Source organism: Ammodytes marinus, assembly GCF_949987685.1.
Source record: "Ammodytes marinus genome assembly, chromosome: 15".
Classification (NCBI taxonomy): Eukaryota; Metazoa; Chordata; class Actinopteri; order Uranoscopiformes; family Ammodytidae; genus Ammodytes; species Ammodytes marinus.
In genome coordinates, this window is record NC_137219.1 from 27,422,934 (window position 1) to 27,445,870 (window position 22,937).

At 39.8% G+C, this 22,937-nt stretch overlaps 2 protein-coding genes across 3 annotated transcripts in view; both read right to left on the bottom strand.

The window, feature by feature from the left end:
* syne3 (spectrin repeat containing, nuclear envelope family member 3) overlaps positions 1-8,481 on the bottom strand; it is a 45,644-nt gene extending 37,163 nt beyond the window's left edge. For both annotated transcript variants that reach the window (XM_080042045.1, XM_080042044.1), the window contains exons 1-4: positions 8,412-8,481; positions 5,764-5,921; positions 3,088-3,260; positions 740-1,049 (exon numbers count right to left, since the gene is read on the bottom strand). In XM_080042045.1, coding sequence (XP_079898171.1) covers positions 740-1,049; positions 3,088-3,260; positions 5,764-5,907 — 627 coding nt within the window. In that variant the 5' untranslated portion in view covers positions 5,908-5,921; positions 8,412-8,481. The remainder of the gene's footprint in view (positions 1-739; positions 1,050-3,087; positions 3,261-5,763; positions 5,922-8,411) is intronic.
* A 7,892-nt stretch (positions 8,482-16,373) lies between these two features.
* Positions 16,374-22,937, bottom strand: part of gabrr2a (gamma-aminobutyric acid type A receptor subunit rho2a) — a gene marked incomplete at both ends in the record, with an annotated part of 43,963 nt that continues 37,399 nt past the window's right edge. The window contains 2 exons of the mRNA XM_080042515.1: positions 16,374-16,730; positions 21,081-21,289. Of these exons, the coding sequence (XP_079898641.1) occupies positions 16,374-16,730; positions 21,081-21,289 (566 nt within the window). The remainder of the gene's footprint in view (positions 16,731-21,080; positions 21,290-22,937) is intronic.

The following is a 22,937-nucleotide window of genomic DNA, read 5'->3' on the forward strand; positions in this document are numbered from 1 at the left end:
TTGTCAATTGAGTGATTCCAGACCTTCTGTACAAATGAAATGAAGTACGATGGTCTGGTAGGACCAGCTACATAAATTTAGCAATGATACAATCAAATCAAGGTGTGGAAACATCTCAAAGATGAACAAATAGAGCCAAATATCAATTCAAAATCATAAAAAATCCAGTTTTCGCTCTGAGTTTAGATTGCATAGGGGGAACATTTATTGAAATACAGTTTGCATAAAACTGCAACATAAAAAAGGGAATGGGTGTGCACATACTTTGTAAATAAGCAGCAGGGGTGGACACAGTTCTCAACCTCAGCACCTAAGTCAAAGTTTAGATACTTCTGGTCAAATATTACCCAACTACAAGTGAAAGATGCCCAGGCAAATGTTTTCTCAAGGTTAAGTATCAGAGTATTTGCTTTAGTAATAATACTTAAGTATTCAAAAGTTCAAAGGATACAGTCAAAGTCAAAGGAGTGTAGTATGACTCGGTTAAAACAAGACTAGGGGATCAACTAGGGGATCAAACTGAGAAGTGAAAAAATTTAAATGTTATAAAATGACATCAACTTACAATCATGACAACATTAGAAAAACTTATTTTTAAATATTTATCTGGAGAGAAAAGAACTTAACCTGAAAGTATTGACAAACGACATCTTCCTAGAAATGCAATGGAGTCAAAATTAGTTTTTAAAATGTAGTAAGTAGTCAAATAAATTGACTCTACCACTGAGAAGCATCTCACCTCAGCTCTGTCCCTGACGTCGTTGTAGGCCTCCTGCAGTGTCTCCTGGGCGCTCTGGTCCACACTGGGGTCCATGGTTCTGTTGTGCAGAGTGGCTGCCTCGTCCAGCAGCCTCTCCAGCAGCGCGGCCTGGCCCTGGATGTCACTGAGCACCACCCTGTGCTGGTCCACCTGCCACAGCTTCTCCTTCACGCCCAGCTGCAGCTCCAGCCCCACGGCCAGGCCTCGCTGCTGCCTGCTCAGCCACAACTCAAACTCCTCGTAGGCCTTCAGGTACTCGCTCCAGTGCAGCCAAACCCACTCGATCCGACTGAACAAGAGTAAGGCCTGTTAAACTTCACGCTAATAGTGGATATGCTTTAAAAAGGTGTTATAACATCAATATGTTCCTCAAGTAGGCTGCTGTGATACACTGAACTAGCTTATCTCAAAGGAATCATTGAACTTTCTTTTTATTTCTAGCTTGTGGCCTCACTCTAGGGTCCAAGACAATGCGTCAGAAACCAGTACTTTAACTGAGTGTGCATTTTTAATGGGCATAGGTCGCTGATCGCTAGTTAGATTAGCATCTGTGTTGGTTTGCGGCTATACGCACTGCGCAGTTTTCTCCCAGTATATTTTGATTTTAAAATCACATTAAAGCTGGGGTGGAGGATTTGGGGAAAAAAATGGCAGTTAGGATAGATTCGAATTAAAATACCTCAACCGCTCCACTTGTTCTCTTTGGTCCCTCCCCTATGGTCCCTCCCTGACACGCTCTACACCAACAAAGTTGTGCCAAAGTGAATGGACAGTCCCAACAGCCAATAAGAACAGAGAATCGGAGCCTCGCTCTGATTGGTCAAAGTGTACAGCTTATGTTAACTTTGACCAATCAGAAATCACATACCCCAGCTTTAAGTGATAAAAAAAAAACAAGAGCGCTACATTACGTGGTTAATAAACAAGTCCCAACAAGCACACAGGACCGTTCCGTGATGTTGTAAAGTTTTCCTTCAGACTGTCGGTGGAAGCAGGCTTATATACTTCCCATTGTGTTTGAGCTAAGCTAATTAGCGTTGAGCGACCTTTGCCCATTTCTTTCTTCAAGAGTTCACGCACAGTTAAAGCCACTAAGAGTACATTTTAAATATCTTTTAAACAGCATCATGTTTCCTTTGATAATCATAAATTACCTTTAACAGCTAACGAGACCATCAGTGCAAAAAAATAAATTTTTATATAGTTTTTATTACTGCATTTGGTCTGGTCGCACACCCAGTCTGATTTTCGGTTTGTGCATGCAGGCTCTATGGTCACATATTCGTATTGGTCGCAGATTTCAGTGTAGCGATTTGAGAAGCCTATCCCACCAGGTGAGGGAAGGGGAGCGGGAGCCTTGTTTGAGACAGTTATTTGTCGTCATAATGACTGATAACGGGGCTGAACCATCAAAGAAAAAAAGAAAATGCAATGAAGAAAAGCTAAAAGGGAGAGTGATGGGAGGGCGTTGCCAAGCAACGCGTACACAATTTCACGGGAGTGAACCTAGACTGCAGTGTTTACTCCTAAATGAATGAGCCATACTAAAACAAAGTTTACTTTGCTTCACCATCATCAGATAACCATTATTCATCTGAAATAGTCATTATTTAACAACATAAACACATTACCTCATCGTCATCCATACTAACTGCCGTCTCTCGTTCATTCGCTTTCTGTGAGGACACGTAATCTTTCAGCTCTGTGAGAGTGGTTAGTGAACATGCATCAACTCATTGCAATCAGGTGTGTGTAGCACTGACTGGCATTAGTTGATGCAGAGTCACTAACCACTCTCACGGAGCCGAAAAGAGTCCGTGCCCTGACACTTTCAACACACGGACATGCACTATATTGCGTCCTAACCATTTGACACCCGCACGGCCGGCACGCGCTAGAAAACAGCTTTACGACAGCTGGCGTCGTAAAAATACTACCGCTTTTGTCCAAAGGGGCCGCCAACTGACAAAGTTACTCGTAGCCACTTTAAAGGAACGGTTTCGGCCGCCTTTTCTTGAACTCGTGACTGAGGCGACAAGCTAACATAAAAAAGATCCTTTTAGTTCTTATAAAAAACCTATTGTCTTTCAAATTATTTTCATAACTATCTAAAAACTATTATCCTTAGCCATAGACTTTGTGCATTTTGTCAACAACACATGAGCTATTTGCATATCATTTGGTTTCGGACCCATTGGTTGGATAAATCAAGCAACTGACTTTGGTTACAGCAAGACATTATAATCTGTGGTCACCATGATGGTAGGTAAATCTTAGTCCATTTTATGTGAGCTAGCCGAGAGTTCAGTGAGTGAGTGGAGAAGCACCTGTGACAGTGGATGATGTAGGTGCAGGTCTCCTCCCAGAGGTTCTTGAGCTCTTTGAGTTTAGCATGCGTTTGGTTCCTCAAGTCCTCATCTTCACCCTGCAGAAGGCTCTCTGCTGCCACCAGAGCCATGTCCACCTTGACCCGACCTTCATGTTCAGACTGATGGATCTCCTACACATTCAGAGAGTAGAATGTATAGTCCAGAGGAAATGGACACAGCAAAGTGTACATATACAGTCATGCCCAAAATTATTCATTATAATTTCAATTTAATTATTCAACCCAAAACACAAAGCAAAAGTGGTGAAGAAATGGTTAGCGGACAAACACATGAACGTTTTACAGTGGCCCAGCCACAGAGTCCTGACTTGAATCCAATTGAGAATCTGTGGAGGGAGCTACAGATCAGGGTGATGGCAGTGAGACTCTCCAAACTGAAAGAGTTGGAGCTCATTGCTAAAGATGAATGGGCAAAAATACTCAAGGAGACATGCAAAAAGCTGTCCAGCAATTATAGGAAGCATTTGATTGCTGTAATAGTCAATAAGGGCTTTTTCTATTGATTATTGAGAAGGGTATGAATAATTTTGGACATGCCACTTTTTGTTCAAATGTAAATAAAAGCTGAAAAAGAAAATCCACAATGATGCGTCTTGTACATCGTCTTATTATTAGGGCCCAACCGATATATCGGCACATCTCCGAAAAATCGTCAATCGGCAAAATGGCCGTATTTTTGCAAGCAATCATGTTGAGTGAGATGCATTGCTGCCCCGGAGGTAGCCTACATGCATAGCATTAAAGTTATAGCCTATTAACAGCAGCAGCAGGTATGTCTCCTCCTGACACCAATAGCAGAGTCATTGGTCATCTCTTGACTGTTAATAGTAATTGATAGAATTTATATTTATATAGTGCTTTATTGGAGGTCATTCAAAACACTTTACATCATACATATAGAAAAAGAAAACAAAATACAGACAAGGTTTGGAGTGTAGTCAGGTGTAATTATGCTTTCTTAAAAAGGTGAGTTTCAAGTTGACTTTTGAATGAGTTTATTTAGTCTGAGATGCTGATGTTTGGAGGGAGGGAGTTCCAGAGGGTTGGGTGCAGTTACATAAAATGCTTAATGTCGGAGTTTAAAAATGCGTCATGTCACTTTAGACATAATTGTAACACTTTATTTTTTTAGATAATGCATATTTCAATAAATAAAAAATTCCTGTACACCTATCGACAGTAAAAAGTATTTAAAGGTTCAAAAAAGTTAATATTTTCAATATATTTTGGGGATTTAAAAAAGAAAAATCGTCCGATTTAATCGTTATTGTAATTTTTCTCTGAAAATAATCGGCATCGGCACTCATAAATCCATATCGGTCGGGCCCTACTTATTATCTTCTGGGAGAAGCCTGTGTCATTTCCAATCAAGAAAAAACTTGCTGGTTGAATAAAAATAACTTTAAGTCAAAATTTGCCAGGGGTATGAATAATTTTGGGCATGACTGTAGATTACAAGTTTTTTTTTAAACATAACTGTCAAATGGTTAAATCCCTGTAAACAAATCAGAATGTGTCTGATAGGATTGAAAAGCATTTTTTTTTTTTTTTTTTACAGAAACCAAGTGTCATTAAAGACAGAGAACATAAAAGGTGGGGTAAGCCATTCTGGAGAATGTTTGTTGACAAATAACTTTGTCAAAGTCAGTGAATATCTCCTTTACAATCAACAACCTGTGTGTGCTGTGTGCTGAAAAAGAATCAAGTTTTAATAAACAGCCTAGGTTCTGTAAACTGGTACGTAAACAAAGGGAATGTTTAACAAAGCGGGCCCACTTTGTCACCTAACATTCTCCAGAATCACTTACCCCACCTTTTAAGAAACGCAGATGTGAAACTCCTCCCGCACAATTGCTACAACTGGACAAAAAGGCCAAACGGCACAGAGAAAGATATGGTAGCCACAATACCCATGTACTTTAGGATGTGGCCTAAAGCTTTGAGTGTTCCCACGGCTGGGTCAGGTCAAGTCAGTAATGTTGACTGAAAAAACAGCAACCTGAGTTCTACACACTTTATGGCTGTGACTACCGCTAAAGGCATCCATTTGTCTGTGGGTGTGGCCGCATGCTGCTACTACTACTCTCACATACATTCCCACAACAAACCCACTACACTGAGTCACACAGAGCTAGTTGTTAGTGTCACTGGAACTGCCTAGCCTTACAGTGGTTACTAAGTTTTCCCTGGTGGAGACGAGACGGTGTGGATCCTCTGGCAGCATCTGAAGTCTTCCTGCATCCACACTATTCACACTTTACTTTAGTATTACCATGTAATCACCTGGTCAATGATCAATTTCCTTTGTGATTTTCTCTACTTATGACATCTATTGCACTATGTCCGTTCTGGGAGAGGGATCCCTTACTCTGTCGACTCTCCCTGAGATTTCTTCAATTTTTTTTATTCCCGGTAAAGGGTTTTTACTGGGAGTTTTTTCTCAGCCGAGCTAAGGGTGTAAGGGCAGGGTGTCATATTGTATCATATATCATATTGTATGAAATGTAAAGCCCACTGAGACAAATGTATTTGTGATTTTGGGCTATACAAATAAAACTGATTTTGATTTGAAAAGCAGCAGCAGTGGACAGATGTGTGTGGTGTAGTATGTCACCTCTGTCTCTTTGAGCCTGGCCTCCAGTGCTTGGCGGGGCCCCGTGGTGATGTCGTTGGCCTTCAGCCTCTCATGAATGTGGGCTATCCAGGACAGAGCACCCTCCAGGCTCTCTGTGAACTGCTGCTGCTCCTGCTGCGTCATGTCCACACCTGAGCCTCAAAACAACACATTCACATTCTAGATCACAAGACAGCTATTGTTAAAGGGGTACTTAAAGGCCTACTTCACCAGTTGGAATATGAAGGCGTATTGAACTGTGATTGTGACATCACAGAAAGAGAAATGTAGGGTTAGACAGTGAGACCACAAAACACTCTTTCTGCCTTTTCTCAGGCTAGGATGATCCGATTTCAATTTTTTTTGCTCATTTATACTTCATAGGATCTCCGAGTTCAATACACCTTCATATTCCAACCGGTGAAGTAGGCCTTTAAGGTGAGATATAGCAACCAAAAAAACATTGTTTTTTCAACCACTGGTCAATTTTATAATTTTTGGCTATTTTGCTTCCTTAACACGTCTTCTTTCATATTTATAAATCAAAAAGATCCAAAGTGTACATTGATGCGTTTATTTGACTAAACCTTGGCTGTTTATTTCTCCTAAATGGCCAATCTTAGAGAGTGTTTATTGTCCGATTTACGATAATTTTTGTTCTTAAAAGCATGCTGAAAATTCATTTATAAGACCTGTAAATAATATTCTGTATAGAAATTTAAAAAAGTCTGTAACCAAAATGTGTTCTATATAACCTTTGGACGCTTACAGGTTTAAACATTTAAATAACGAGTTACGTCTGGCTTTATCCAACATCTAGAGTTTTGGTTTTTTACCAATTTTTTAATTTCTATTCAAACATTTGAGAAAAAAATTATTTTACAGAAGTGTATTGTTTTAATGTAAGTTATCAATTGGCAAAGTGTCATGATGACATCTGTAAGTTTAAAATGTAACCCTGATACCCTCTTCACCTGCAGTGACTTGCCTTAACCAATTTCATAATGGTAAAACAATTATATATATTTAAATTTTTTTTAAATATATTTAATATAATTTGAAGAGAATGAGTTACAAACGGTGAGCGCAAGTCCTTAAAAGGACTGAAAAGGTAGAATGAAATGCGCTCTCTTTTTACAAACTTCCAGAGAAAAAAAGTTGAAAAAACGTGTTGACTTTTTTTTGGGTGCATTTTCAAGAGAACAATAAAGGCAATATTCCAGGAATTCTGTCAACTGCACAGATATCCATACGGCATCGCCCAGGTGTGTGTGCCCTCAGGGAAGTGCAATTTGGAGGGAAAACCTTGAACACATAGCCAAATTAGGGATTTAAGAGTGTGCAGACATATATATGTACAAGGGGGAGGAGGAGAGCGGGCACTGCATGGAAAGACACGAAAAACACTGGGCCATTTCCCCCCCGAATGACTCACTTCTCCCAGCCACAACATTCCATCTGCCATCTTGTGCTTGTTGTGCCTCAGACCGTTGAAACATAGAACTCCCTGTCCTCAGTTATTGTTCTTATGTTTTCTAAATGAATTAAGTTGTCTTGAAAGCGAGACATGATTACAGGCAAAAAAAAACATATATTTTTTGTTTTCAATTTTGCTATTTCTGACTGTTTTGCTTCCATAACATGTCTTCTTTCATACTAGTATAAATCAAAGGTCCACAATGTACATTGACGTGTTTATTTGACTAAACCTTGTCTTTTTGCGTCTGTATGTTTCTCCTATACAACCACGGACATTATCTCAACATTAGTCTCCCCCAACTAAAATTGTCAACTTCTAAACCTTCCATAATGATTCTTAGCACAACTATTCTAAAGGTTATTACAGAAGGATTTGCTCTTATGTTGTTAATCTTCTGATTTGACCTCTGGCTTTATCCAACAATGAGATTTCTGTTTTCAAAGAGATGCCAACGTAGGCCTACTCCTATTGTTAATTAGTTACATATGGCCAAATTTGCATATGTATTCAAACATTTCTGACAACAATTGTCATACGAAAATATGTAGCCTCCATGAAAGAGTAAACTCCCAATAGGTTTACTTGTGGCTAAACTGTGTCATATACGGTGATATGAATAGAGATACTTTAAGTTGGCACGCGCTGCTGCGGTTTGTTCAGACAATGAAGCCCCGCCCCCCTCAGTTTGACAGCTAGTGCACTGAACGCCGAGCATTAACACCAACTTTAATCCATTCCACTCACACGTGCCGCAAGAGGATATCGATAATATTCACCCTTTGCATTAGCTTTGCTAACTGCAGTTACCCTAGCCTTCTAAATAAATAGACTATTTAGTAGGCTAGTCTAGGCTATAACTTCCTCCATGCTAATTTTGAGGTGAACTTCCACTTTAGGACTGCACTGGTTTACGACAATAGCCTATTCACAACAAACCCTATTAGGTCCATGAACAAACCGCAAACCCATATGGTTTATAAAACGTAGATCTCTTCAGCTCAGTAGACAACAGTAGCCTATAGTAATCTCATGTAGAACTATCGTAAGCACAACAAGCTACACGGAGTTACCGTAAATGAAGATAGGCCTGTTATATTTAGGCTAGCTGACTAACGATGCAGTTGTATTGCTGCTTGAGGTGCTGCTTTATAAGACTAGAAACACTTACGGGATTGTGTTCATCGGGTGAGAGAGGCAGCTAGTGTGAATACTGTCCCGCTGTGTTGTGCACAGCGAAGTTATGGCAGGCAGGAAGTTGAGCCGAGGACGTCTGTCATGCTGCGTTCACTGACTCCCTGTAAACTACTCAACCAGCCACCAATTCAACAGAGTTCGTTTTCTACGACATATACAAACTTGTAATGTGTAAAAACGCCCTTGTAAGATCTCTGCGTCTGCTTATTGGCACATTTACTGTGAATTGTGTAGAACACAATATGCAAATAAACTTTGAGTGTTGCTGTGTGGGAAATTTGATTCTTGGATGTTTTTTTTCCAAAATGTTTATGAATAGCCTAACATATAATATACATTATATACAACATAATGTATCTTTTTTTTAAATCACAGTAGTAACTGTAGGCAGCCTGAGCTGATTGAAGAGAAAGCTTTGGGACTGGGCAACCTGGATGGTGGTAGTCCAGAGCTATACTATACACACTGTATAGATATATAGTCTTTCCACTATTGCCTCCGATGTCCAGCTGGGTGAAAATAGTAGCCAGCCAGGCTGCTAGGGGGGTCCGGGGGTATGACCCCCCGGGAGATTTTATTTTGCCTTTTTAAAGTGAAATGAATGAATCTGGTGCACTTTGAGAGGAAAATTAAGAGGCTAAATCTGAGGAATTTTGTGTGAACAAATAATTTGGAGACACTGGGTCGGATGAATTAGAAGCTATCGAAGAAAGACACATGGATTTTCCATAGAAATATCAATTTGAAATAAAATATTATGCAGGGTCCTCTGGGTTGGGCTTGGTGCTCTTTTTCTTTTACGGGACATATTTTTCTGTAATATAAAGAATCAATTTAAATGCAGTGAGAGGAAGGAAGCAGAAGAACTCTGTTGTCCAGTTATCTTTTTTTCCACAGACGAGGCTGAAATAGGCTATAGACTAGAGTATACACAGTGCATGGGCAACTGAGGGCAGCCCCATTTTCAAATATTTTTAAATAAACTCAATACACACTGTGCATGCCATGGACTTGAATGTGACGTGATCAGTTAACCTCGGATTACCTCCCAGATGAACTGATTCAATTATTAAGCTATTAACTATCTACCAAAACATTGTATTCCTTTTATTGTATGATAATTTACATTTACATAATATGATGTTGATATCAAATTGGGGGGGGGGGGGGGGCCCTGGCAGTCGGGACCCTAAGCAACCGCTCATTCGCTTATGCCTCGGGCCGGCTCTGCTGACCAGTGGGACCATTTGGGTGGGCACGGCCCACCCTGGCCCCTGGCTAGCGCCGGCCCTGGTTGCTGAGGGTAGGACACCATAATTCTAAAACTGCTAAACATAGGCCTATTTGCATATAGGCTATTCTTATCCAATAGCCTATAATAGGCCTAAACAAAATACGTTGAAATAATTAAGATACACTTGATACCACTTGGTTCATGGGCTTTACCATGATTTAATTTTTATTTTTTTTACCAATAGGCTACTATTGGTATTTCACATAGATAGTATATAAAAAAAATTAAAAGCGGTATTTCACAGCTAGTTTTTAAGATTTCAATAATCTGTAGAAAGGATATAGCCTATGTCTAAGTCACTTATTGATGGCTAAAGTCCCCAAGGTAAAAGTGTACTCTCTGAAATGAACTGCAGAAACAGCAACAATATAAAAATAAAAATAGATTAAAAAAGATAAAGGTATCAATATAATAAACTAAGATGTTTCTTAAAACACTATCTATCTTTACTTACTTTACTGCCATGTGTCATGGGGTAGGGATTGTGAGGTCAAATGAACATCTGTAGTTACTTAGTAGGCTAGCATATTTGTGAGGCTTGGCTTTTATATCCAATAAGTAAATACTTACTTTGTGCATTTTTTATTTATCACAATCATGCAATTTATTATTTTCAGATCAACTAATACATCACAGTAGACAACCAAGGCCTAGTGTGAGTGCGCCCTCCACGTGTATATTTAATTCCACTCTGGCTTTCAGGCAACACTTGAACTCATCAGCAGACCAGATTGAACCAGAGGAAGGAACAAATCCACAGCAGCTGCTGAGCCAGAGCTGCACACGTCACTCATTCAAACTGCAGGGCGCCTTCACAACTTGCTTTCTATTGGTAGAAAGACAAGCAACAGTTGCCGCCCAGTTTCAGTTCAGAATTTATAGGCTTACCAGCTCTCAATTAAAAAATACATAAACTACGTATGAAAAGGGACTTTATATAGCCTAACACTGAGAAACATGCCAAAACATTGGTGTACATGCTGTCAAACCTGCTGTGGTTTAAAACATTGATTCACACAGATGACTTGACCATACATTTCCTCACTTACCTCTGGTGTGTCGATCCACACATATAATCAAGGAGAATAGAATATAGTTTATGGCACTCACTCACAGCATTGAAAGATGACAAACGTATCTTTGCAGAGTCCCTGAGACTCCAAAGAGGGACAATTTACATAGGGATGGTTTCTATGGTAAAAACTAGTTCAAATACAGAGAAAAGGTAAATGGATCATCTGAAATGACTGTCTTTCAATATGTTGACATATAAATCAAAAATGTGAATGCGGCTGTATGCCAGTGGAGGATTTTTGTAATATGGGTGAACTGAACCATTTTAAGACAAGTGAATTTTATAGAATTTGTGTCTCAAAGACAGACAAGAAGAAGAAAGGAAATGCACTCAGCATGCGATTTTCACCTTTGTGTTATTGCAATATGTTACTGCCTAGGCTTTCTCCACTCACATCAATCTCTCTCCTTCTTTTATATGGAAATCCTAAACCGTCCCAACTGGCAATTTATGCAAAACAGCTGGCGTCCAGCCAAAATTAAGTTTATTTAAGGTCAAGATGGAACTGCACTTAATTGATGCAGATATTAACTTTGGATAAGTTTTAGTTCATGTATTTTGGGTAGAAGTGTTATTTTTACGGGGGCAGAGCAGGTACTTTGTATGTATTAACACTCTAAACACTATCCAGCAATACTTTTTATTAGTTTTTAATCATAATCCACAAGGATTTTGAAATTGGGAACACTTTGAAACTGTGTTTTCTTTAAAGGTGAAGTAAGCGGTTTATTTATGTTAATATAAGTGTTAAATCGCTCTTTATTCATACAGTGATCACTTACATAATGTGCGTGTTTCATAAAGCCGATCTCTCAGTCAGTTGCTCTGCATGTAATCGGCAAATAAACTTTTCGGGGATCCCGAAATAAATATCCAATCACAAGAGAGAACGCTACAAACCGACCCCCGTCTCACTCATATAGTATACACTCCATGGTCTCACTGCCGGTGCACGCCAGAGCGACAGATGGGTGAATGTTTATGCCCTTACAATGGCGGAGCAGGTAAAAATCCTTCCCAATGTCTGTTTTGATGGTTTTTATCATGTCTTATCACACTTATGTATCTGAGATGATGCTAGATAACTCGCTGCTTGAAGACTGCAGTGCATTAATGTGGTGACGTAGGGACGAGTGAGGGGACTGCTAACTGCAGTAACTGACAGGAAGTTAGCTAAAAGAACCATTCCGCTTACAGCACCTTTAAATCTACACATAAAAAAATGTGTCCAGTCTAGTTTTTTTTACTATAATTTAAGTTTATCTCCAGATTTCTTCCATTGAGTATATATCAATACTTTACCATTAGTAAAACCTTGAGAAGGACGGCAACAACACAATGGGTTGGGTCTAGGGTTTAAATTGAAATGTTGATGAGAAATCCTTTTAGCAACCCACTAGTTCCCTGGTGTACTAATAAATATAATTGAAATGTTTCTAAATCAGTTGCACATTTAGTTCATCAGAACTACATTGCATATCCTGAAAAATACACTTTAAAGGTGAAGTAAGCGATTTATTTATGTTAATATAAGTGTTAAATCGCTCTTTATTCATCCAGTGATCACTTATATAGTGTGCGTGTTTCATAAAGCCGATCTCTCAGTCACTCGCTCTGCATGTAATCGGCAAATAAACTTTTCGGGATCCCACTACTGATAACCGAACAGAAGAGAGAACGCTACAAACCGGCACCCGTCTCACTTCCGGTGCACGTGCAGAGCGACAGATGGGCAAATGTGTACTGCCTACAATGGCGGAGCAGGTAAAATCCTTCCCAATGTCTGTTGTGGATAATGGTTTTTATCATGTTTTATCACACTTATGGATCTGAGCTGATGCTAGATAACTTGCTGCTTGAAGACCGCAGTGCATTAATGTGGTGCCGTGGGGACGAGCGAGGGGACTGCTAACTGCAGTAACTGACAGGAAGTTAGCTAAACTGACCATTCCGCTTACTGAACTTTTCAGATTCTGTATTTTTCCCTCTTTGTCAGTAGCGAGTCGTGAACTTTTCCAGTGATAGCATCAGGCCGACAGGACATTTCAACCACAGGCTCCATCTTTAATGAAACACAACCATTTTAAATACATTTGCATACTTTGCATTGATAGACACAGCATGGATCAAACTGTATTCTGGACATCAAGTAGTTCTGATGCTCAAACTTTTTCAGTTGAGCAATGTTCACACTTTGACCAGATATCAATGAAAGTATCAGGAGATACAGTGTGATTGATCTTGATCTATAAATGGCTACGGTAATATACAAAATCAATTAATAAATACTTTCCATTGTTACAATCCATTCTTTAGCAAACTGTTCCAGCTAACACTTTATATTAATGGTACATGAATCATCATGACTTCATCTGAATTCATGCATAGAATTCCATAAATTCAGAGTACTTCATGAATCAGTAATTCACTAGGATTATTGGTATCTCATGTATGATTGAACACAGGAACAATACATTAATGAATGCGTCAGCTGAGGTGTGTTAATCATCATGATCTTTGAGTTATAACTGATGATCATGTCTGTCCAGTCACACCAATACACATGTGTTTTCAACCCAGTGTTGAAATCATGATGAACTAAGCAGACTCATTTCTCATGACTTCATCATGTTTGTGGCCCTTCAAAATAAAGTGCTGACCTGGTCCGTCTTAATCAAACCATTTAAGATAACTCTAATACATTCAAGGTCACCACTATCTCAAGGCCATCACTTTATAATGTGTATTGGTGTGACTGTTGAGTTTCTTCTAGAGAAAATAAATGGCTTTGAGACTTCTCAGAAAACACTTGACCCTTAAGGCCATATCTCACTGGGCTGCAAATGTGTGCGACAAGTTGGAGACTGCATTCGCAAGGGAGTCTCTAAACTGTCTTGAAACGTTCGCAGAGGTCTCAATTTCCTCGCATGAGTCGCAGAGCCTCTCAGTCCTGTCGCTTGAATTTTGAACATGTTAAAAAAAATGTGTGCGACAAATGTTCTCTCAAAATAGTCTCAGAGTCGTCGCGGGTGTGTCGCATGCGTCGCAAACCCTTCGCAAGTCAGAAAGTGCGAGAAGTGTGAGACAACTTTGCGAGGGTCTGGCGACATTATGAAACTAAATTGCGAATGATTTGAGACAAAAATTAGACTGACATTCCATTCGTGTGACGCTCGCCAGACGTTCGCGAGACATAAATGCGAGCTCACGGCAAGTTTTGGCCAGGACATTCGCAAACGTGTCGTAAGTACCAACTCAGTGAGACTGCAAGTGAAAATTGTCGCTAATTCGCATATTTTCTCGCAATTTTGTGTCTCCAACTTGTCACAAACTGTTGCAGCCCAGTAAGATAGGGGCTTTAAGAAACCAGAACAGGTATGTAGCTGCTATCTTTCTAAATCGTAATCCTGATTGAACTTTAAACAATGTGAAAATTGAAGATGAATTCATTAAATAGGCTCTGGAGATTAACACATTGGCTCCCATCAAGGTATAAACAGCTGTGGCCATCACTGACTAACATCATCTAATGTCAACATTTGAATCTGACCTTAATTTAGTTTGTAAGACTACATTTTTTTGTTGTGATTTCTGAACAGCTGACATGTTTTACCAAAGTTTTCTTAACCTTTATTGTCTATAATGTAATGTCTGATGTCACTTTTTTTTAACCACTTTTTTTTTTCTTCTATTTATTGAATTCTTGTGTATTGCAACTCTTTCAAATATCACGTTTTGTAGTGAAGAAGACAATGTCAAAGTTTGTCAATTTGAGCATAAATTAACCTGAGGTCAATTGCTGGAAATGCTTGAAATAAAAAAGGTCAAAATATAATATTGGATGAGTGGATGTATCAGGAGCCAAATATTAAGAAAGTGCAATGGAAACGTATGACTTAATCGTCCACCAAAGCCTCCAATCATATGATGTACGTACGCACAGGTATCTGGAGAGATGACAACATTATTAAATGAAACACACACACACACACACACACACACACACACACAAACGTTATATTTCCATCATGTTTTCCACTTGGTTTTTCATGGTTTAAGGTTTTACTAGAAATCTTTTATGTGCGTTATCTTTTTGACCCATTTTCTTCTGCAAAGCTTTAAATGGCAGATCACTGGAAACTTAACACCACCAACTGTTCATGTTGATGCAGCCGACTTCTCATGTTCACAGAAGAGTAGCACTACTCTACAATGCCAAGGTGCAACACTTTGTATTGTCTTCTGCTGATTTTCAGGACATTGGATTAGAATCTGCTCTGCATTTAGATGGAAACTTGACAACATACCTCAAGGCTGCGAAAAATGTCTCAGTGATGAAATCCAAACGTTTGCAGAGACATTCATGTTGTTTTTTCACTATTCTGGTTTATGACCAAACACCAGCAAAACTAATGCCATTCCTATCAGCTCCAACAGTACTGCCACATGTTGGTATTTTAAGGCGAGACACCGTAGGCAAAGATATTGTTTTTTCAAGAACTGGTCAATTTTGAGATCATTCCTAGCACTATGAAAGCTATTACAGAAGGATGTGTTCATACAGTATGTTGTTAATAGTCTGATTTGCATTACTTTTCGTTTTAACAAAACACAGTGAAAATGCATTTCAAAAACCTTCATTTTTGGATTTTTTTAAAAGAGAAAAGGCAAAATCTGTTATGTGAAGACTTTGAATCTGGGCACGATACAGGGCAACTTTGCCTTGTGTGAGTGCGCCCTTAGACTCTGTCAACAGGCATGTTGCTAGCTACGGTGGGCCCCCTTTATTTACATACCCTTTGTTGTCATACCTGTTTACAGAGTCTAGTCTGTGTATTGACAACAGATTTTTTTTTCAGTTCACACACAGTAGGGATTGTGAAAAGTGATTTTGTTTAGAAGCATTATCTAAAATGGCTGACTCCACCTTTAAACTTAAGATGGGGAACTTGATAAAACCTTACCTGCTAAACATTCTCAGCATGTTGACATGATCATCATAGCATGCTGCCATTATCAATGAGCTTAAAGCACCACTAAATATAGCCTCAAAGAACTGGTAACATTGCTGTACACTCTTAATCTAGTTGATTACTCAACATTTATTTATAACACATTTTTGTTCCGATAACATGCTTAAAATGAGCCTTAAGACTTTATAACCATGTCCTTATCTATCAATAACACCAGTAAAATAGAAAAATGTATGTGTTTTTGTCCGACCGCCAACCAAGAGCTTTTAAACAGCTGTTGATGAAGCAGAAAAGGAATTAATACTAGTAGTTCAAAACAACATTCAAATGATTATTTTTTTGTTGGAGTTCAGAGGATGATTTGAACATTCAAATTGCTGCATTAGGAAACAAAAAAACTTTTGCAAAAACATCTTCTGTATTTCGTTCTGTTTTTCTGTCCAAGGCCCCAAACCCCAAATGATCCACGGTCACCAAACTCTACAGTACAGCAGCACTCTTTCAAATCAATCCAGAAGTGTTCACATTTTTGCTGCAGCCTTCACATGGTCTGTGTGTGTACGTGGATCTATCTGTCTTTTTTTTAGCCCTTTCTTAGCAATACACAGACCAGTAGATGAGGTTGAAGAAGATGTAGGAACCGGGGAAAATCATCCGCGAGTACTTGTCGATGGCGTGCGTGTTCTGGATGATGTTGATGTTGAGGGTGCGTATGCTGCTCTTCTTCTTCTTGGTGGTGGTGGACTCACTGCTGACTGACAGGTGGACCACCATGTGTTCAGGTTGTTTCTCTGGAACGCTGTGGAGCCCCTCCTCTTCCTCCCTCTCTCCTGGCACCATGCAGGGCTCCGAGGTGTAGCCCGCCAGGCTGTTGGTGTCCACATCGCTGTAGCTGCCATCCAACATGGCCATGGTCCGCGTTTGGGACATCCCACAGGTGCAGGGCAGTGACTGGCAGGCAGGGAGGGAGGGGGGTTGGGGGGGGGGGGTTGTACAATATCATTAGAATGAAGTGTTTTGATTTTAGTTTGTAGAGAATGTACGGTAACACTTTACAATATGGGTACACTGATGAACTGTTAATAAATGATTGGTTCATATTATTTATCATAAACAGTTTTTTTAAGTCAACACAGATTTTTACAACATGTTTTAAAAATGTGTTTTTTTGAGTGAGGGTTGATGTTGGTGCTTGCTTTTTATTTTGCCTTCACTATGATGTTGACTGATTTTGTTTGATTGTTTCTCATTTTACAGTTTACTAGAGTTCCTTTACACATACAGATCCAGTTATTGAATAAATGTTCCCTTAAACTTCATTATATTTGACATGACTAAACTGTCATGAAGTCAGAAAGAGTGGTTAGATTGACTGGAGTCTGGGTTCTTTCTACTTCTATACTTCTATTAAAGGTGGACTCGGCGATTCTGGAAAACGCTTGTTGTCAAAATCACTTTTAGTCAAAATCAGTGAATATCTTCTAACGATCCGCTACCTGACCGTACTGTGTGTCTGCTGGGAAAAAAAATCCAGAGTTAAAACCCAGTCTTGGCTCTGTAAAAGGGCATGTTGCTAGCTACAGTGGGTTCCCTTTGTTTACATACCAGATTACAGAGCCTAGGCTTTGTATTAACACCAGATGTTTGTGTTCCTAGCACACCCAAAGTGTGGACAGGTAGCGGATTGTGATGAGAAATTCACTGGCTTTGACAAAAAGTGACTTTGAAAATAAACATTCTCCAAAATGACTGACTCCACCTTTAAAATTGTACAGGGGTTTGGAGATTTCCCTAAACTGGAAATCCAGACCCACATCTAGAACGATAGAAGGTCTGGCGATGAGCAATAGACCTTCCCAACTCAAGAGGCAGCACCTACACGTGCATTTCAAATACCACTGCACCAGTACTCGAGTTGTAAAAAAAATGGTGGATTGGATTTAACATTTAGGGACAGATCATTTGTGCTGATGACAGCGCATATGATGGGAGACCAACGGTGTACCCTTATGATTATTGTTTAAACACAGATAGAGATAATTGTTATATTACATTCAGTGCTTGAAATGGGGGGTGCCAATACTCCCTTATTCACATAATAGTGCAAACAGTAAACCATTGTAATATTCTGAATCTTTAGTGAAGATGCAAAGATTAAACAGCCTCTCCATTCAGGTGCTGTGCTGATACAAATAGGCCTAATAGGTTGGCAAAACTAGGCTAGCCTACCGAATAATTTTTTTGCCCTTGCAAGATCTTTGTGCTTGCTTTATGCCACAGTTACTGTATGTAAGGTTTAGACACATCAATATTGTATGGGGGGTTTACCATCAGTTTAACAACCAGCCACCTTCTATGAAAAGCAGAAATATTTAATTTTCTAATTTTCCTAGGAAATAATAGATAATTATGATGACAGTATCTCTCAATTAATTAATTCTGCTGTCAGAAACACAGATATTAAGGAATGTTCCAGACAAAACTAGTAAAATTGCAAGAGGGACAAATCTAATTTATGTAAAAGAAATAAAAAAATAAAACCTGTAGAACACAATGTGCAATCGACTTTGATTGTTCCTGTGTGAGAGATTTCATTCTTGCTGTTTTGTTTCTAAATGTTTGATGAATAAAAACAAAACGTTTTTATAAACATCACCCTTTAGTTTCTTTTTTTAATTCGCCCCTTGCATCAACCTGAAAACATGTACAGTAGGCAGCCTGAGCCGATAGAAGAGAAGGCTTTGGGGGAGCGCTTGCTGAGGGGGAGAGACAGTGACCCCGATGTTGCAGTAGCAGCATCGTTGGAGGCGGAAGCAGCACTAGGCTTGTTTACAGGCTTAAATAAACGATACGCTAAACAAAAAGTTGTGTAAATCGGTTTGAATAAAGTAGGAAGTGAATGAGCTTTTGCGCACAGCATTTACTATCCGAAAGAACAAATTAACGTGTGAGAAAAGTCGCCGAGTAGCCTACTAACTGCCTTTACAAAGGACAGACTGCGCTCTGTGGACGTGATTGACGGTTGACCACAGGAAAGCAGGTGGTGATGCGATGAGTGATTTTGGAGGCGGGCTTTCGCCGTGCCCATCCAATCAGAAGCTAGGAATGGTAGTGGTATATTATATACACATTATTTAATTGGCTGAAAAAATTTAAATACATTTCCCCAACCCTGGCAAGCGCCGGAATCGAGTGCGCAGAGTGGAGTGCCGGCAGCATATGCGCCGGTGTTACTAAATGTTGAAATAGTGGTAATATGTCCACATTCATTGATAAAATAACAGGGGGGATGGGAAGGGGGGATGGCCGTTTTAGAAGGGGGATGATTTTGCGATCTTTATTTCCAAGGGGGGATGCCATCCCCCCCATCCCCCCTCAATTCGAGTACTGCACTGCACGCCGATGGATAGTACTACGATCAATCAGAGCAATGAACAAGACGTATTAAGCCCTGTTTGTTCAGCGAACAGTGGGGCTGACTGGTAAATTCAACTTTTGCCGTGGTCGGTCGGCAAAACAGAAAATTCTTCTTTCTTGCTAATGAAAGGTTTGAGTGCCGTCTTCCAAATCGTTAAGTGTCGAAGCCAAAGCCGTCTCAAACAACGTTTCTGCATCCATCTTTGTCGTTTACTATCACTACTTTGACGGCGCATGCACAGCACTTTCGTCATCTGGTTATGCCCGCCCATATCAGAAAGTACGATTTGATTGGTAGCTCCAGATTTTTCCGACATAGTTAAAGAGCACCTTTTATGCTTTTTCAACTTTTATGACCTATAAACGTTGTTATAATGATTTATAGTCATGTTTAACCATACTAAAGTGTCAAATGATGACTTACATGCATTTAGACGTATTCCCTGCTGACCGTCTGGGGTGGCTATGCAGAGCACTAAACACTAGGAACGCCGGTCGCGATTCACTTGTTAACATTTTCGGGATTTATCTACGTAGATCAATTTGGATTTTCCATGTATGGTAATGCTGCAACGTGCTCAGGCACGCTCCGGCCATGCCCCCACCTGCCTGCTCAAATCTGCCCGCGCACCGCTGAAAGTCTTCCGGAAGGTAACCAATCACAACGGAGTGGGGTTGGCAGGAGGGGGGCGAGGGGGCGGAGATGGCCGAAGCTGAGTGTTGACAGAGAATGCTGAAATCGCCCTGAAAATCTACATAGTTTTTAGCTGTGATTCGTGTCAGGTTGCTCTATAGGTGTCATTAATGAGAAATTAAGACCAGAAATGTAGTATAATAGGAGATCTTTAATGAGCTCCAATGGTTCGTGGCCAGACCAGTATGCGTTAGGTCTGGGCGATATGACCAAAATCTCATATCCCGATAACGATACATTTGACGATAAAGCATATTTTCTGTAAATTCAACTAATAAATATTTCATATAAATAATAAAATTATCAACAAATAAAGTATTTACCGATATTTAACAAATAACAAAATAGAAAACTGCAAATGTGACATTTGAGTAGTTTTGGGCACAGAATTGACTGAATTGGTGGATTCCACGCTAGCTCATTAGCCTAATGGAGCTATCCTCTTTTGTTGAGGCTGCAGCGGCTTGTAAATTCACCCAGCGGAGAGGGTGACCACCCCGGGGAGCGCAGGAGCTTCTCTCCACTGAGAGAGCAGCCGAGCTGCGCATTCTTGGAGTTTTATACTGCGAGCCGGGCAACGAGCAACAGCCCGCGGGGGTAGCAGCCGAACTGCCCCGCTAGCTCGGCTGCTATCCCCGCGAGCCTGTTAAGCGCTGCCCGGGTAACGCCGGCTCGACTGCTCTTTCAGCGGGGATATATGATCCTCTCCCCATGGTGCAAACACCGACAGGTCAATTACCGATGGGTTTCAGTGTCCGAAATGAACTTTGATTATCACACAAGCGAGAAAAGCCTAGTGCGGTCGGGCGGAAATAGTGTGATGGAAGCGCAGCGGGGATAGAAACTAGGAAGCGCTAAGTGTTTCTGCTTCAAATAAAAGTCAAAGTTGACTTTGATTCCTCACATTTCACTAGTTAAAGGCTTTTAATGTGAAGTTACGCTGTAGGAAATCTTCGGTTTGAATAAACAGTAGGCTAAGCTACATGTAAAGTTTGTGTCCAAAAGAGTGGGATTGGCAACATAACGAAATAAACGATATTGCATAAAATTAAACGATAGACGTTATTGTTTCGTCAGATGATATATATCGCCATATCGCACAGCCCTAGTATGCGTGTCTGGAGTCTGGATTTCTCAGGGTAAGGTTTCTCCACACCAACAACATTCTTCCAGTAGAATTTAAAACCAACCTGAGAGCGTGCCCTCTCTCTCATCTTGCGCTCCCTTCGGTCCTGGACGGTGGAAAGGTAGTTGACAGCAGCGTACTCCAACACAGACAAGAAGACAAAGACGAAGCTGACCCACAGGTAGATGTCCACTGCCTTGATGTAGGACACCCGGGGCATGGACGCATTGACTCCAGTGATGATGGTGGACATGGTCAGCACTGTGGTGATGCCTGGACACAAGATTCACAATGCCATTTGTTAAACTAAAACAAAATGTCTGGCTTTGTCTAGTTCAGGGGTGTCCAAACTACGGCGGCCCGCGGCCCGCTTTTTATTGGCCCGCGGCCGATTTTAAAAGTATAATGTCATATGGCCCTTTTGAAAATAATAATTTTTTTTTTGTTTGCATTTCTTAGTTAACCCACTAGTGCAGGGGTGTCAAAAACTGATTGATTGGCCCTTGGCACATTTTAAAAATATAATGTAATATGGCCATTTTAATTTTCAAATAATTTAAATGCACTCATTATATTACAGAGAAATGTGTCCCATAAAAGAAAAAGAGCAACAAGCCCATCCCAGAGGACCCTGCATAATATTTTATTTTAAATTAATAATATTATGGAAAATCTATGTGTCCTTCTCCAATAGCTTCTAATTCATCTGACACAGTGTCTCCATTTTTTGTCATACAAAATTCTTCAGATTTAGCCTCTTAATGTTCCTCTCAAAGTGCACCAGATTCATGCATTTCACTTTAAAAACTTTAAAAAATCTCCCGGGGGGGCGTACCCCCGGACCCCCCTAGGAGAGTCGGGATCTCAGCTGGCTACTATTTTCACCCAGCTGGACATTGGACAAAAAAGCAGAAAACACTGGGTGTGTCAATGGCATTTAACAAGAGGGGGAATGTATCTGTTTAATGTGCAAGGAAAGTGTTGCTGTGAAGAAGGAATACAATTTACGAAGACACTATGAAACTAAACATCAGAGCAGCTACATGTCCTGATAAACGTGTTATTTTTGCAAAGTGGCCCGGCCCTTCGTAGATTTTTCTGTATGTGGCCGCTGTAGTTTGGACACCCCTCGTCTAGTTCTTACATTCACAGTGTTGACACAGCATACCGGTAGTTTGCCGTCCTTGGTCAGTTTTTTGATTTCAGAAATTGATAAAGTATGTTTACATAAAAAGTTAAATTGCATTTATACAAGCAATGGTTTAAACCACTTTACGTTTACGTAATTTTACGTTTACGTTTTTTTATTAAAATTTTGAAGATTTGAAATAACTTTGAACTATCTAGTTTCTAGTATCTAGTATTGTTTTGTAGCTAGTAAATGAATATTCGGGCTATTGAATAGATAAACATTGTGATGATGAGCTATTGTATGTAGGCCTATAAGACAGGTTGAGCTGGTTTCGATTGTTGTGTGATGTATTGTCAACGTTTGTTATGTTGTATGAATGCCATACGTAAGTATACGTTTTTGTTGTACCTTTGATGTAGGGGAGAACGGGGTAATGTGAGACACTTTTTACAAATGCTCCCCTTTAAGCGAGCTAAAATGATTTATCACTCAAATGTACACATTTCCCATTAATTCAGGATGTTTCATAGAAATGGGCATTAGCAGAATTTTTTCAAGACAAAGGGCAGTGAAAATATGATTGTTTAAAAAAAAGTTGTCTTGTGTCTCACTTTAACCCAGCTGTGGGGTAAACTGAGACAGACCAGATAAATCAAGGGGGTAAACTGATCCACTTGCTTTTTACACTCTGAAACTACCATAACAACACAAACTGTAACAGTTACAATCCTGACAGCTAGCTTGAAAACCAAATATTTCAAAACTAATGTCGGACTAGTAACAGAATCA